The sequence below is a fragment of the Felis catus genome, chromosome B4 (assembly GCF_018350175.1).
Source record: "Felis catus isolate Fca126 chromosome B4, F.catus_Fca126_mat1.0, whole genome shotgun sequence".
Classification (NCBI taxonomy): Eukaryota; Metazoa; Chordata; class Mammalia; order Carnivora; family Felidae; genus Felis; species Felis catus.
In genome coordinates, this window is record NC_058374.1 from 16,311,076 (window position 1) to 16,329,222 (window position 18,147).

Consider the following 18,147-nt stretch of genomic DNA (forward strand, 5'->3'; position numbering starts at 1 on the left):
AAATAAATAAACATTTTTTAAAAAAAGAATGAAAATATTTTTTATTTTGTGATACAATTTCTGGTCTTATTTCTTTTCATTTCTCTTCTTTCTGTCACTTGCTTTTATCACTGAAATAAAACCACAGGGTTTATAATACAAACAGTCTGATTAGAAACCATAATTCCAAGAAGTCTGAGAGAGAAAGAGAAAGTTTAAAAAGCTAATTCACAGAACAGTCATATAAAATGGGGTCGGAGAGCAGAATTTCCTCCCTAAAATCTGAATGCCACACTACATTCCCTAGAATGTGATGCAAATTCAACTTACAACAAGAAGCTAAGAAGGAAGACAAAAGCAAGCTCTGATGACAGCAAAATAAAAGAAAATATTTATAAATAAAGAACGGACAATGAAGTTTCGCATTTTACATGGAGGTAGAATTAAAGATAATTGGATAATGTTTACCTACATTTTCTGTAGCTTCCTGATGGAGACATAATCAAGAATTTAGGATTATTTTTTCTGACACTTTCTTCAGACGGCTGTGTAACACTGAATGATGATAATTTGGTCTAAAACATTAGATGCATTTGTTTAGCTATAATTAAGAAATGTTTAAAGGATGGAATTCAGTAAACATTCAATATTTGAAACAGGCCAGAATTAGAAGCATCATTTTAAAATCAGGAATAATCAATCTGACAATAAAATAAAATAAAATAAAATAAAATAAAATAAAATAAAATAAAATAAAATAAAATAATAGGATTCATAAAGCAATTTGTTTAAGCAACATACAAAAACATAATTTCTCAGGTTCACTATACTATGTCTATCATGACACTTTGTAAAATATTCATGTAGATATTCAAACTCCAATGTTCCTAAATTTGTATATACCATAATGTTATAAAGAGAATATTTTACATGTATGTTTAGCAATTTCACATGAAAATATATTCTTGTAAAGCATAATAGCAATTTTTGCTTTACAAAATACAGTAATATAAATTTTTTAAAAATCAGCATTTTTATGATAAATCCAAATTTCTTTTTAAAGAGAGATAAAGAGAGTTTAGTTAAATTTCAAGAGAGATAAAAAGAGTTTAGTTAAATTTCATCAAAATCAATTCAAAATAGAATTTCAGAATTACTATCTGGATATGAATAAATAATGTGACCATCTTTCAGAGTTATTTTTAAATTATTCATATAGGATTTTGATTAGTTCAGCTACTACATGCACATTGAGACTATTTCCAAGTAGACGATAACGCTGTTTCACTGTTATCTTCTCGGGAAATCCTAGAAAAGAGAGATAATAATTTACAAGACAATCATTTATAATACAAACTTCCAGAGACAAAAGGATGCATCCTTTAGTAGGAGCACAGTGGTCATTCACATAAATAAGTCCCTAAGGTCTCCACGAAGTTCAATTAAGAAATTGGAATCTGAAGCCAAAAATATTATCTAAAATTACAATGCCTACACCACGTGACATTATCCTATCATATAACATATATTATGCTCAGTGCACACATAACTACACACATATCCTCCGCAAAACTCACAGAAATCTGTATATTAACACACTTTAGGAAAAACTGCGGCTACCATTATTTCACAGTTGTTTTCCTTTAGTTAAAAACAGCTTTATGGAGATAAAATTCACCCTTTTAAAATATACAAGTCAATGGTTTTTAGGACAGTCACAGAGTTTTGCATACATCTCCACTATTTAATTCCAGAATATGTTTATTGCCTCACAAAGAATGTGGCCCACAGCTAATAACATACTCAAAAGTAAAAAGCTAAACATTTTCCTCTAAGATCAGGAATAAGACAAGGATGCCCACTTTTGCCACTTTTATTCAACAAAGTATTGGAAGTCTTACCCAGAGCAATTAGGCAAAGAAAAAGAAGTAACAGGCATCCAAATTGCAAAAGTAAAACTGTCACAATTTGCCGATGACATATTATACACAAACCCCCCAAAGACTCCACCGAAAAAGCTGTTAGCACTAATACATGAATTCAGTGAAGCCTCAGGATACAAAATTAATATACAAAGATCTGTTGTGTTTGTACACACTAACAATAAGCTATCAGAAAGAGAAATTAAGAACACAATCCCATTTACAATCCCATAAAAAAGAACAAAATACCTACGAATAAATTTGATCAAGAAGGTAAAAGATCTGTATGCTAAAAACTGCAAGACACCAAAGAAAGAAATGAGACACAAATAAATGGAAAGATATCTTGTGCTCATGGATTGGAAGAATTATTATTAAAATGCCCAGTATCCAAAGCAATCTACACAGTCAATGCAATACCTATCAAAATTCCAAGGGCATTTTTGACAAAAACAGAATACACAATCCTAGAATTCATATGAAACCACAAAAGATACCAAACAGCCAAAGCAATCTTGTAAAAGAAGAACAAAGCTGGAAGCATCATGTTCTGATATACAAAAATTAACTCAAAATGGACTGAAGACTAGAATGTAAGAACTGACACCATAGAACCCCTAAAAGAAAACAGGCAGTAAGCTCCTTGACATCAGTCTTGGCGACAATTTTTTTTGAATCTAATTCCAAAAGCAAAGTCGAAAAAGCAAAACTAAGCAAGTGGGACTATATCAAACTAAAAACCTTTTACACATCAAAGAAAATCATCAACAAAATGAAAAGGCAACCTACAGAATGGGAGAAAACATTTGCAAATCATATATCTGATAAGGGGTTAATATCCAAAATAATATTGAGGGCATGTATATTAATTGTGCAGCCGCTATGGAAAACAGCATGGAGGTTCCCCAATGAATTAAAAATAGAACTACCATATGATCCAGTGACTCTACTTCTGGGTATTTGTGGGATAAAAATGAAAACACTAATTCGAAAAGATATATGCACCCCTATGTTCACTGCAACATTATTCACAATAGCCAAGATATGGAAAGAACCTACACACACACACACACACACACACACACACACACACACACGAATTATTATTCAGCCATAAAAAAGGAATGAAATATCACCATTTGCAACAATACAGGTGGACCTTGAGGACATTATACCAAGTGTAGTAAGTCAGAGAGAAAAGGACACTCTATGATCTCACTTATAATGTGGAATCTAAGAAACAAAGCAAGCAAAGAAAAAAAATATCACACTCACAGATACGGAGAATAGACTGGTGGTTGGGGGGGGAGTGGCTAAATGGGTGAAAGAGGTCAAAAGGTATAAACTTCCAGCTATAAAATAAACAAGTCATGGGAATGTCATTTACAGCATGGTGGAGACTATAGTTACTAATACTATATTGTGTATTTGAAAGTTACTAATAGGTCTTAAAAGTCCTCATCACAAACAAAAAATGTTTGTAACTATGTCTGATATATGGCAATGGATGTTAACCACACTTTTTGTGGTGATTTCTCAATGTATACAAATATCAAATCATCCCATTGTATACCCAAAGGTATTATAATGTTACATCTCGATTATACTTCAATTTTTTAAAAAAAGGAAAGCTGGTACCCACTAGCAATCACTCCCCAGCTCCCCTCCCTGCCCCTGAAGCACTAATCTACTTTCCGTATCTATGGATTTGCCTATTCTGGACATTCCATATAAATGGAACCATACAATATGTTGTCTTTTGTTTCTGGCTTCTTTCACTTAGCATATTTTCAAGGTTCATTCATTCATCACAACATGATGTAGTGATACTCCATCCTCTTTTTAACTAAATAATATTCTATCGCACGGATATGCCACATTTTATTTATCCACTTATCCATTGATAGATACTGGGTTGTTTCTACTTTTTGAGTATGAATTATTCTCTTGTATACATTTTTGTGGAGACATGTGTTTTCAGTTCTCTTGGATATATACCTAGGGGTGAAAATGCTGACTCATACAGTAACTCTATCTCTAACATTTGAGGACTTGCACACTGTTCTTCAGAGCAGCTGTACCATTTTATATTCCCACCAGCAGTGTACAAGGGATCTGATTTCACCACATCTTTACCAACACTGTTATTGTTTGTCTTTTTGTGAAGCGGTATCTTATTGTGGTTTTGATTTACATTTCCTTAATAACTAATGATGCTGAACATCTTTCCATGTGCTTATTGGCCATCTGTCTATCTTCTTTGGAAAATATTCAAATCCTTTGCCCATTTTTTAATTGGATTATTTCTTTTTATTGTTGAGTTATAAGAGTTCTTCATATATTCTGGATACAAGTCCCTCACAGTTGTTTTTTATATTCCGCTTCCACAAATGGGCTTTCTCACATTGGACTTCTATTTTGCTACATTCTTCTTCAAAACAAATGGCCCATAGATACAACATTTGCTGGAACAGAACCTTGCAAGTATCAACATAAAAGACTGTCCGTGAAGTATACCCTGTAAGGTTAGTTACCATTTTCATATTCAGTATCCTATGGCACACAATTAAATAAAGGAAAGGCAATTTAGATAATAAGATGGAGGAAATAATTAAAAAGTATTAAGAAAAGCAAAATACATATTTTGTGAGGACCAGAAGGTAGAGTTGACTGTGATAAAATTGCTTCATCAACACTTTACATTATACTTACTGCAGTAAAAGAAGTGGTCACATAATAAAATTACATATGCAATTGAGCAAGATCATAAAATTGCCATTATAAAGATAATATGTCTTAGGCAAGCACATTAGTCATCTAAAAAATTATTTCATTCAAATGAGCCAAAGATGCAACTATATCACAGACTTTTAGAATATCCCAGGGATGACCTCGTGTAATATTAAGATTATATCACAGGGCAAGAAATGTTTGAAAGCAAACAAGTGAGATTTGTAAAAATGACATATATGTAAGGGTGCTTGCGTATTTTATATACAGATACAGCTTTTTTTAAATTAAAAGGTGACTTTTTAGGAACTTAGGTACACTAAAAAGAAAAATGATGCTCAAAAACACAGAAACATAGCATTAACAAGGTCAAGATAGCAGCTTTCATTCTGTAAGTGTAGGTCAGTGTCCGCTTCCCAAGCTCACTATCTCACGAGTGCATACCACTAGTGACAAAGAAAACCAGCACGCGATGTACGGAAGGATCGATGCAAAACCCTCGTTAACAGAGCAGCTCAAACAGCGCCGATTTCAGATTCAGACTCGATAATGTTGGAAGCACACGGGAAGGACATTTCTGTCACAGTGCTGCTCAGGGGTGATGTCAGGTCAATACTGATCATACAAATATATCACATATTTTAAAAGGAGGTGAAGTAATTTAAAGACTTTCCTGTATGCGCATTTGCAGAGAGCTTTGAAAAATTCTAACTTACATATGTGAAATTTTCAAATGAGAAGTATTTATGAAGTAAAGGCTATGAGAGCAAATAAATGTCTGTTGTTTTACAAATAAAAGCTGACATTTGAATTTGATGTTGTATGTCAGAAAGTGTGTAAGCATTTTACACGTTACCTCATTTAACTGTCACTAGGACCCTCTGACATTGGCGCTGCGATGACCCCCACTCCACACATGTGTAAACTAAAGCAGGGAGGGCGTGAGGTGCAGCTAGGACTCCAACTTGGCCGGTCTGACTCTGGGGTCCCTGCTGCCTTTCAGTGTTACCACAGTGACTGCCACTACTGAAAGAAACGAGCACTCAAAACGTAGGAATTTGTTATTAGACACTCAATTTCTTTTCTCTCTTTAGTACTACGGAAAGTACCTTTGATTGTTTATCTTAAAAAAGAAAAAAAAGTAGTAAGCAAATGAGCAGACTGGGAATTAATTTCTTGAGTCCAGTTCTCAGCTCTTTATTTGTTTTATGATGTTCTCACTTTACTGTGTGACGTAGACTAAGACAAGGAAAGTTTGTGTTTTCCTTAAATAACACTCCCCAGGGTATTTGTGACTGAATGAGATCACCAAGAAAAAGGCAGAGAGTTACAAAATAAACCTGGTTGCCGTGACTACCCTTCAAGAACCAATTACCAAGAGGACAGTCCAGTTACATAGTCAGTTTCTTCCCAACGTACAGAAGGATATGCTCCAAAACCTCATCTGTAAATCCACCATTTAGAATTTAAAACATGATCTATTTAACCCGTCATCTGCTTCAAAAATAGTACTGTATTAATATTACAACAATACTGGATTTAGACAAGTTCCACTTTTCTGCTTTCAAACTCCCAGAGTTATCAAAAACACACTGTGTCCTTGTGTAGTCCTGGAACACGTTAGGGAGGTCTGTCTCTCTCCGGTCGGCGCGAGCCAGGTACTGGGAACACAGCCACCCCAGCCTAAGACACTGACGGTGTCAGTATGGCCAAGAGCACAGGCACCAAGAAAGTGGGATCAGGGATGGGGCAGGGACTCTGCAAAGCCAAAGCAAAGACAACGTGTCCAGTCTCTTAACAGCATCCATCCCTGGATTTCCCAGACTACGAAGGAGCTAGGACTTTGTCCTTCTCACTCTGTATCTGCATTTGTGTTCTTGAGATTCCCTGCTTTAGTTTAGACTCCGTAATCTTTGGTCGCTTCTGTCAGCTGTGCTCCTGACCCACCCTTTCTTTCCATGAGGAAGACTCCTTCCTAGACCACCTCTCCACCTTCTCATTTCTCTCCTTATAGGGAGGACAAAAGGTACATAACTGATAAGAATGTATCTCTGAGAAGAAATACAAATACACTTACCACCAAGAAAACAAATTCCTCAGCCACCTTTTAATTTCTTCACAAAAAGGACAAACCTACACATTATTTCACAAGATCTATGTGGGGTTATTAGAACAGGACCTCTGGTATCAAGAAAGTAAGTTGGAGAAGGACATGCTATTAGCAACCATCGGTGGGGAGAGGTGAGGAATTGCAAATTTGGCCCTTCTCCCCTGAAAACCACTTGGGACCATGACTGGGGTAAAGGGAGAGAGAATGGAGCCTGAAAGGAAGGGGCTGAGGCAGGTTATGAACAGAAGCAGAAAGAGGAGGGAAGGAAAATGTCAAAAATGGCACCATCAGGAAAGGAAGAAGGTTTCTTACGTCCATCTGTCTGGGCAAGGGTCTATTCATCAAATACACACAAGAGACCTTGATGAATTCTGGGACCTTAAACGAAAACTGGGGTCTGTGTATCTCACATACCGAAGTCTGGAGGAAATCCAAGGAGATTTGCTATTTCTTTAGGAGTGAAATACCGAAGTTTAAGCATTGATAGTTTTGTTATCTTTTCTTCTTGTGACAAATTGGTGAGGGATTTGTAGACATTCTCAATCTGTAAGAAAACAGCCAGGATAACTGATAAAGTAGAGTGCAAGCAGATTGGTTAAGATAAGATCATCTCTTGTGATGCAGTTTAAAAAGGATGAACATACATGTATGTATTGTATGTGCTACAACACACAGGAGCAAAACGCACAGGGCAAAACATCCCCTGCAATAAACTTTATAATTGCTTCATCAATGGCAATGTAAACTTTGAAATCGTAATGTTTAAAAATGAAAAGCTTAGGGGCGCCTGGGTGGCTCAGTCGGTTAAGCGTCCGACTTCAGCTCAGGTCACGATCTCACGGTCGTGAGTTCGAGCCCCGCGTCGGGCTCTGGGCTGATGGCTCAGAGCCTGGAGCCTGCTTCCGATTCTGTGTCTCCCTCTCTCTCTGCCCCTCCCCCTTTCATGCTCTGTCTCTCTCTGTCTCAAAAGTAAATAAACGTTAAAAAAAATGAAAAGCTTAATGTTGAGCAAATCAGGAAACATTCAGTTTACCTGTCATTTTTGAGCCCTCAAAAATGAAACCGTAAGAAATAAACAATGGCAATAAGACGTGAAGAAATACAGTGAAAGATAAGAAGAAACCTGATCAACCAAGGAAATCAAGTTCACAATGCTAATAAGTGGATCATTAAAATGTTCAGTGTTTATGATCAACTTCATCAAATTAAGATATTTTCTTAAAATGATAAAATACACTTGGTAAATTTAACTTCTCAGATTCATTCATTTGCCTCTGATAGGATTTTTACCATGGGTAAATTGTACTAATGGGAAGTTCAAATCAGGATAAAAGAAGATAATGTGATTTCAGTCCAAAATTATGCAAAAATATGATATTTTTGCAGTAAGTATATCAAGCTTGTTTGTTTTTAAACTATCTTTTTTTAAAGTTTATTTATTTATTTTGAGGGAGCGAGAGAGAGAGAGAGTACATGAGCAGAGGAAGGGCAGACAGAGAGGGAGAGAATTCACACTGTCAGCACAGGTGCCAACATGGGGCTCGATCTCACAAACCACGAGGTCATGACCTGAGCTGAAATCAAGGGGCAGATGCTTAACCGACAGAGCCACCCAGGAGCCCCTCAAGCTTGTTTTCTTTCTTTTTTTTTTTTTTTAATGTTTTAAATTTTTTTTTTCAACGTTTATTTATTTTTGGGACAGAGAGAGACAGAGCATGAACGGGGGAGGGGCAGAGAGAGAGGGAGACACAGAATCGGAAACAGGCTCCAGGCTCTGAGCCATCAGCCCAGAGCCCGACGCGGGGCTCGAACTCACAGACCGCGAGATCGTGACCTGGCTGAAGTCGGACGCTTAACCGACTGCGCCACCCAGGCACCCCAGCTTGTTTTCAACCATGATGCCATGAAGAGTTTACAAGTGAAGTATTAACGAAGAGTCTTGCTGAGATGTAGATTTCTGTCCCTAAAAGGCAGTTTTATAATGTGTGATCCAAAGAAAGCCTCCAATATTATTTGTGCATAATTTTAGAGAACATTAACTACTGTATGCTGCATTTCAATTTACTCCTTATGGAATAAAAAGAATACCAAAGGTAAGAATAATAACAGAGAAAGTGAAACAAAATATTCTTTGTACATAAACTCATCTAGCAACGAGAAACAAAAAAGATTTATCCTATGGTAAAGAATTATTATATACACTATATGAAAATATGAATAAATAACATGTATATTAATTCTGAATTAGACATGTAAAATTATTTTAATATTCTCAGATCTTAAGTCTTAAACATAGTTTTCAAGTATTTTAGCTCTAAAGCATATACGATACCTGCACGTCCTCGGAGGTCTGCAACACAGATCCTGTCCCTTCTATGTAGCTTCCATAACTGAAAGATTAATATGTATGTTATGTAGCATCTGATGTATTTGTTGATGTGAAATTTCTTAAATATTTCTTGAATGAATTAATCAATCTAAATAGTTACATCCTTCTGAAATTGTCTGAAACACATCAACATGCTTTGTAAGTGAAAAGTTGCCCGATGAGACACAAGATAATTCTATTTAAATTTCTCAGACACTAAATTCGGCATAGTTTTTTGAGTTGTGTAAAAACAACGCTGAGTCATGCATTATTACCATTTCTTTGTATTAACTGTCAATTTCTTACTGTTCATCATAGAAAGCATGAATTTGTTAGGACTTTATATCCAAAGGCTATTCAGTATCAACACTCCTGGCACATTAAACCAAACGTTATGTAGGTGAAAACAAATTGTCACTATTTCTCATAATGCCTGAACCATCACTGCTCCTCATGAGATGAAAACCACACTCTCCAAGACCACGACAAACACAGGCCCACTGAATGTGCGTCTCCCTCTCACTGTTAACGCAGGTTTGCACTCTTTTTCATACAACAAATAGACCACTGTATAAGAAACTGTATTAAAAGTACAAAACCCTACAGAAATGCCAGATATTAGTAATATTTCTTCCCCCCAAATCACTGCCAAGCTAGCTGCTTAAAATATTATCATTATTTTTTTCCCTAATAGATAAAGTGAGAGAAAGTTACACCAGGAAGAATATTTTTGCAAATCTGTTTTCTCACATATCATGTATGTGTGTGTGTAGATAGACAGAAAGAAAAATGTTTATACTATTTACACTAAAAAATACTTTTATACTAAGGCTTCCTTTATACCATCTTTATAATTACAAACGAATTTCAAGGTTGTTTTTTATTACCAAATTGATAAGTCTTGTCTTATCGGACTTGGAAACAGACAACAGCTGAGTACAGTCTTTGAAGGCAATGGAAAGTAATAAACCTGTTACCCTGGAAGTCCAAGGGCAGAGCACGATAAAAATCAGAATAAATCTGGTATGGTTTTATCAGGAGCAGAGTGTGCATGAAAGCTAGCTAGCTAGTGGGTGAAAAGAGAAGTCCTCAAGTTTCAAATCATACGGTTTACTCATCCCCAGGAGTGGAGTTAACAAAGCAGAGATAGGGGTCTTTTACAAAATTTTCTGGAAAGGCCTAATTTTCCCCTTCTTTGTAGGTTTTAAAACATTGATGAAAAATATTTTAACATTCGAAAAATAACCCAAAGGTAACCAATAAAAGACACTGTGATATATATACCATGAGAATAGAAAGTTCTTTATGTACTCATGTGTAATAATATCCAATTTATATTGCATAATGAAAAAAGTACATAATAATAGATATAGTATGTTACCATTTACTTAATAAGGTGGTAAAAATATACATGTATATTTGAATACACCCTCATACATAATACCTTGGGAAGATTAGACAGCAAACTGAAATCACTAATTTCCTGCATGTAGGCAGAAAACTGGATAAGCAAGAGATAGAGAAAGGAATTTCACAATCTTTGTACCTTCTGAATTTGGAACCATAAAAATATATTACTTATTTTAAAAACTGAATGAAATTTAAATATGCTCTAATGTGCATTAGATGATTTAACTTTATTTCTTGATATTAAAATTTAATGTCTTCTTATACATTTGATCATGAGAGTGGACATAAATTTTGAGGTCTGATGTGCCATAAAAAGAAAGGTGCTAAAAAGTAGCAATTCAGTATCAATAGAAACCATGTTTCCACCATGGGTAATTAAGCTCTTATGAAGGTCACCAAACAAATGGCATTGTGTTTTACGAGCACTTTTGTGGGCTGTGCACATAATGTTCTGCCAGAAGGAATTTTTACTCGTGCATTCTATTGGAACACGAAGGCAGGCAGGCAATTAAGGGCAAAAAAAAAAAAAACATCATTCTAGTAGAAATATTTTCTAAAATGGTCATTTTGAGAAGAACTAAAAGAAACAATAACGATAAAAACCTGTCTATTTTGAATATGCCATTTTAAAAGTCTCTTTAAAACCTACCCTTTGGTAAAGCATGTGGACCTTCTGCAAGTGGGCTTAACAATGTCTAACAAAAGAGCGTATCGCAACAGTGACTTTGGTGGTAAAAAATACTGATTCATGTCAATGTCATCTTCAAGAAAATCCTTTAGCATCTGCACAGAGAGATCACTGTCCTGCTGATGTTTCCGGTCAATTTCTTCTATAGTTTCAAGCTTAAAAAGAATGGCTTCTTTTCCAGAACACTGTCTGCCATTATCAAAGCAAATATTTGGTTCAATTTTCTTTCTTTCAATTTTATTTTCTGCAACTATTGTATTTTTTTCTGGATGTTCAGATTCAAGTTTGGGGAACTCCTTCAGCACCTGGCATTAAGTAAAAATACATGACCTGTTAAAAGCTTTATTAAAAAATAAAAGATAAATTAATAATGCCCCAACAACATTATGCAAAAAAACCTCTTTAGCCTTTACAGAGTTGTCAACAAAAATACAGAAACTGGATTTACTTGTATGTATACAAGTTATTATTCTAAGTTTTTCATCATATAGCTGTAGTGTCCTCAGGCTACAGATGATTTATTTCCTGGAGTTACTGTTTCCTATATTTATTAATGAAAACATTCAACAAATAGGAAGTATGTTGAATATAGATACAGTATCATATTTAAAAAAGAAGTTTAGAAAGCAACTTTAGTTACAGAATGACTAAGTCAGCAGAATAAAAGGCATAGCATTTAAAAAAATAAAAAGAAAAGAGAGACAGCAACATTAACATTTCCAGAAAGTGGATCAAAATTTGCCATATTCCTTCATTAAAAAAGAAAAGCTGGAACATACCCATGATCTACAGGGAAACTAGTAATTACGAAAAGGAAAGCATGTTTCCCCCTGAAAGGTTATTTCTCTTTGTGAGTCCCATAGGAAAACTTTGTTCCTGCAAAACATATAACCATACATAATGTCCTATTTTGTGAAAGAAAAATAGTTCCCGGAATTTTTAATGATGATGCCTTTGTGAATATAGTTTACATACCATTTTGGGAACTGACCACCACGGAAAGGCAGATGTATTGGTATCGTATTGCAAGGGACCCAAATGACACTATTGACCCCCTGCTAGCAGGAGGTGGCTTTTGAGTTCTTACCTGTGATTGTTAAGAAGAGCTTCACCGAACCAGTGACACTCCCTGTTTTCCACAGCAATTTTAACAGAAATATGTACAGTTGTTTGCACAGTTAGAGATCCTATCTATAGCAATAGAGCATTTTATTCTGGCTTGTAGTAATCACTGTATTTTAATTAATGAAGGCTATATAGCACTGACCTCAAAGAAAATGCAACCAATGTGTTAGAATGCTGTTAAGCCAGTTTTAAGATAGTATAATTGAGTTTTATCTGAAATAACCAATGGCTTCTATTGGGGGGAAAATGATAGACGCAAAATAGTCAATGGTCAGAAGGGAAATTACAGGGGAGAAAAGGAGGATAACGGCACTAATAATAGTTTTTTCAACCTTTAACTTCTATTTTCTTCTAATAACGAAAGAAAAGTTTTTATTTTTTGTCTTGTTTAAAGCAATAAACGGCATCGGGAGAGGAAAAAGGTCTAGGAGTTGGACCTAGGTGGTGGTCTATATTATAGGCTCAACAGGACACATGTAAGCTCCTACAGAGTCATTCTTGAAATAAATTAGCAGACTGAAATAAACTTACATAATAATAATAATAATAATAATAATAATAATAATAATAATAGTACCACCTGACCAGGAGCTTGAAAAGGCAATGGTTCTGACTGAAGCTTTGCAATAAGGAAATACCGTAGCCTTGAATTTGGAATGCCGAGCTGCAAGTGAAGCAAGCAGTTAGTTACTGTAGGAAATTAAAGAGACATGAATCAACTGTGAGCACCCAAGTAAAAAACGACTCATACAGGAATGCATTTAGTTTCTGTCAGAAAAGTTCTATTATTGATTTGTGGAAGATATTTTTGTAGCAAATTCTCAAACCTTTTAAGCTGCTTTGTACCTTTACTTGAATAAACAGAGATTGCATGTGATGAGTCATAGGTCTCTGAGTCACTTTCATTTTGTAATTCCCAGGTAAGAAATTATATAGACATCCTTACATTCATTATTAATAGTAATCATAAAAAGTAAAATTCGACTATAGCTATTTTTGGCAATTTATTACCTCCTTTTATTAAAAAAGGAGGATACACTAATTTTAAAGTTAAAAGGCAATAAATATGAAATAAACCTAATGAGACCAGACATAATGCCAATTTCCATAGACATGTACTTTTTAAATGGGTTTTCTTTTAATTTCAGGACAAATAACTGTATAATAGGAGAAATAATAAATAGGAGGTTAACAAACACAATGGCAAAAGAAAAAACAGACGGTGATACTTGTAATATAAAAGATCTACCAAATATCTTCTCTTAACCACCTACTTTGATTTCACATCCATGAAATAGAAGTCATGTTTGCATTTTGTTTTATTTTAATTCAAGTCTAGTTAACATACAGTGTTATATTAGCTTCTGGCGTACAACACAGTGATTCAACACTTGCATACACAACGCGGTGCTCATCAGGGTAAATGTACTCATTAATCCCCATCACCTATTTCACTCATCCCCAACCCTCATCCTTTCTTGGTAACCATCAATTTGTTGTCTGTAGCTAAAAGTCTGTTTCTTGGTTTATCTCTCTTTTTTGTTTTCCTTTGCTCTTTTGTTTTGTTTCTTAAATTCCACATATGAGTGATATCCTATGATATTCGTCTTTCTCCGACTTATTTTGCTTAGCATTACCCCCTCTCGCTCTGTCCCTGTTGCTGCAAATGACAACATTTCACCATGTTTGCATTTTAGTGATATGTCCCCAAAAGACTACCTAGAAAATTATCATCTGTTCATTTTGCTTTCTATTTTGGATTATTTTGAAGCATTATAAACTACAGTACACCCAATTTGGAAATACCAAATGTCACCGATTTCAAAACACGGTATCCTTTATTTTCTGTGTGGAAATAAATTTACATTTTCTGTGAGCTTCAAGCTATATAATATATATTTTCCATAAAATATGTATATAAATGAATCTATGTGCCTGTACTACATTCTTCAGAAAGTAAGACCCATGTCTGAACTAATTTCAAGATTTACATAAAATATTCAAAACAGATCCATTCTTTTTATTGAGTCAAATTCCCTTTGGGAAAATTTATAGAAAAATTTATAATTTTGGTACCTACAGAGGTTGGAGATAATAGAAATTCTTGGTACTGAAAACCGCAATTTTCTATTGTTTGTATTAACAGGTCTCTGAAAAGACAAAGACAAAAATAAAGAAAAAAGAAAAGCTTTCACTCTGTGGTTGGAAATGGGGTTCTTATACAATAAATTATACATAAAACTTCATTTTATGTGAAAACTGTGTCGCTACCCAAATTGTTTAGGAAGCAAATGATCCTAGGTCTTTATTAAGTACAGTACTTGAAAAATTACATTTCTCAAAACAAGATAGAGATAATTTCTATTATAAATAAATAAAGCTGCCAGATAATTTATCCCAACCGGTGAGAGCTAGAATCACTAGTCTACTGATGATATATTTGCTATGGGGATAGAGCTCTGTCTGTAGCAAATCAGATGCGGGAGCTGTTACATACAGACAGTGGCTGATTCAAGGACACAGATACTTTCCCGCTGGGCTACCATCTGAAAGGGCTCTGACACAGGGCTTGCTTCTCCTAACTGGAGGACACAAAATGCCTGTCAACAGGTACATGTCTCACAGAAAACATTCCTACTTCTAAAGAAACAGGCAACAATATAAGCAGCTGAAATTGAGAAATACCATTCTCATTTAAATGCGTGATCATTCTGCAAAAATTCAAACATATCAAAATGGGAATCAGGCGAACCTAAGTTTGTGAAACTTTACATTATTAATTAGTCAAAATCTGTATTACTGAACAAAATATATAACATATATAAAATGTCAGAATGTATGTGTTTATTTTTAAGATCTTTATTTCACAACGGCTCCCACAATATACCAAGTTTAAGATGAACACAAAGCAAACACATTTTTACCTTGTAGAAGATACTTCAAAACCTTTAACATTTTCTAAAAGAATGTATTTCGGTAATTTTTGTAATCTAAAAACAAAAACAAAAACAAAAACAAGTGGAATTCTGCACATGTCATTACTAAGAAGTAACAAGTAAAGAAAATCCTTACTTGGAGATATGAGGTAAGTAACTTTTCTGAATTCTTTGTTTTCATAAAAGAATTTTAGAGGGGATAGAGGCAACTCATATTTTATTCATTTTCCCCATAAAAATGGCATACCTAATGAAGCTCGCATTTGAAATGTTAATTTCCAGTGAAGTTTATCAGAAAACATGGGTTCACACAGAGGCTCTGGATTGCACAACTTGCAAAGGGCTATCGTTTACATAGCATGGCAGCTTCTAGGGTTGGCCCCACGTTCCAGACCATGGGCAACAGGACTCACCAATATTAGCCTTGTTTCCATTGGTACTGTAAGGAGAGGCGATAGAATTTAACTATTAGACTCTCATTCCCTGTCACTCACTGTAGTGGCAGCCGTGGAAATGGCAAACATTTGTGTGATTCTGTCAGTCGTGGCAGAAGAAATAAATGGCATGCAGAGCCTCTGAAAGCTGCATGGATAAGCTGCTAATCTCTACAGAATGACAAATGCCACATTCTTCCAGATCCAAAATTTTAAAGTTAGGGTAAGCTGGTAAAAAAAAAAAAAAAAAAATTAAATTTTTACCTTGGGAGAATATCTAGAATATGTAAGAGGCTATTTGTCCTTGGATCAGTCACATCACCTTGCAGGCCAATTCTAAAGGATAAAGAACGTTCAGAAAAAATTCACCATGAATCTTACTTACAGAAAGATACCAAGTCACTTTTAAAACATAAAGACTGAGAACACTAAAATTAGGTGGTCTTCACAAAAAATATGACCATGTTTGTTACTACAGGGAACAAAATGCATTTATTCACTTAATTAAAAAAAAAAGCCTTGCCAATCTAATAAATACACTTCTTATAAAACAGTATGCCAAATGATTTACACGAAGCAAAGAACAAATAATCAATCAAGACTAAAATCAATTAACCTGTTAAAATCACTGTTTAGGAAACACACACACACACACACACACACACACACACACACACACACACACACACACACACTGGCTGATGACACCTTTTGCTCTGTCCCAGATGAGACAACAATAGTTCAGAAGAATGAGCTGGTTGGGTAGGGCGGCAACCATAGAGGAATGGCACTGATAACTAATCATCTAAGCAGACCATAGTAGGAAAGACTAAGACAATCTTGTCCAATATACATTGGAGAGACCTGAATGCTTGATTCTACAAGCAGGAGTTGCAACTTGGTTACACTAACTAGGTCAGAACAGGTCATGGAAACAGGCAGTATTTGGACTAGCAATTAGATATTACAAGCAAGGTTCAATATGACCAAGAATCACGCAGAAATGAAGACTTGGATTGGGCTTAGGTGGTAGAAACAGGTTTAAGACTTTGGTACTTATTAGCTCCATTGCCTTAGATGAGTTGCTCGATGTTACTTGTCAGTTTCCTCCTGCCTTCCAGCAAGGCCAGAACCATCCATGGATGTGAGGCTCAGAGGGACACTTACAGTGGACTTGAATACAGGCCTCAGAAATCTTGGGTTCTTCTCACTGTGGCCCTTTCCTCTCAGCGCTCCAACGATGGCAGTGTTACCGAATCGGTTACTGCTGCCATCGGCAGCTGGAGATGGGCTACTACAGTTGGGAGTGGTAGTGCGGAAGACACAGGGGGCCCAGGGCAATAATGTAGGAGGCTGCACAGTGCTGGGGCTGCTTTCTGTTCTGTAGCTCTACTTCCTGTAAGTTAAACAGGCCTTATGACTGCATATGCTTGGAGGCATTTTTACATGGATTGCCCTCCGCCTTCTCTGATAAATTCCCAAACTGTTTTCAGATACAGTTCAGATATTGCCTCTAAAAGCATTCCTGTCTCCTGACAAAAAAAAAAAAAAAAAAATTGTCAAAATCCTGTCTCCTGGTATGCAGCAAGCCATTTTCTCCCCTGTGCTCTCATGGCACTTCCAGCATTCACTTATTATGTAGCTTATACCACCTCATAAGAGAATTCTTTGTCAGTCATCTCCCTTAGACTATAAGCTCCTTGAGAATGGGAACTATGGCATCAAAAGCAACGTCTGGCTTCCAGGCACACAATAAATCCTTGCAGAATTAATTTCCTAGAGAGTTGTTTATTCAAGCAAAACTTATGGGGTACCAGAGTGGCTCAGTCCGTTAAACGTCCAACTCTTGATTTCGGCCCAGGTCACAAACTCATGGTTTGTGAGTTCGAGCGCCACATTGGGCTCCATGCAGATGGTGCAAAGCCTGCTTGGGATTCTCTCTCCGCCCCCCCCCCCCCCCCCTGCTCCTTCAGCACTCTCTCTCTCTCAAAATAAATAAATAAACTTTTAAAAAATAGATAATAAAATAAATAAAGCAAAACTTAGCTGGACATTAAGCCTGAAAATACTCATTTAAATTAGAATATTTATGATATGTGATATCCCACTTAAAATTATCTTACACATTGAAATAGAAATATACAAAAGAATTGATAAATCCTTGCTCTGACATTTTCCAACTGTACGGCCTTCAAAAAGTTACTTAACTTTTCTATGCCACAGTTTCTCACCAATAAAATGATGATAATAGTAATGCCTATCCCATAGGCGTGTTAAATTAAATGGCAAACTCCATGTAAGACAGAGGATTATCCTTATTATTTAAAATAATTAAAAATATCTAAATGTAGATTGCTCAAGATTTCATCTAAGATATAATTTCCTGAAACACACAGCCAATAAATACAATAAAAAAATGAATTTCAACATAGCTATAAAAAGTCA

General features: G+C 35.4%; 1 protein-coding gene across 18 annotated transcripts in view; it reads right to left on the reverse strand.

The window, feature by feature from the left end:
• TRDMT1 (tRNA aspartic acid methyltransferase 1) overlaps window positions 1-18,147 on the reverse strand; it is an 89,131-nt gene that overhangs the window by 10,249 nt on the left and 60,735 nt on the right. For 14 of the 18 annotated variants that reach the window (XM_045060952.1, XM_045060951.1, XM_045060954.1 and 11 more), the window contains 7 exons: window positions 15,967-16,038; window positions 15,257-15,322; window positions 14,413-14,482; window positions 12,913-12,996; window positions 11,169-11,512; window positions 9,074-9,131; window positions 7,156-7,285 (listed from right to left, as the gene is read on the reverse strand). In XM_045060952.1, coding sequence (XP_044916887.1) covers window positions 7,156-7,285; window positions 9,074-9,131; window positions 11,169-11,512; window positions 12,913-12,996; window positions 14,413-14,482; window positions 15,257-15,322; window positions 15,967-16,038 — 824 coding nt within the window. Of the gene's footprint in view, window positions 1-13; window positions 1,288-5,812; window positions 6,390-7,155; window positions 7,286-9,073; window positions 9,132-11,168; window positions 11,513-12,912; window positions 12,997-14,412; window positions 14,483-15,256; window positions 15,323-15,966; window positions 16,039-18,147 lie in introns of those variants that run through there. The other 4 variants (XM_003988130.6, XM_023256402.2, XM_023256401.2 and 1 more) reach the window with 4 other exon arrangements.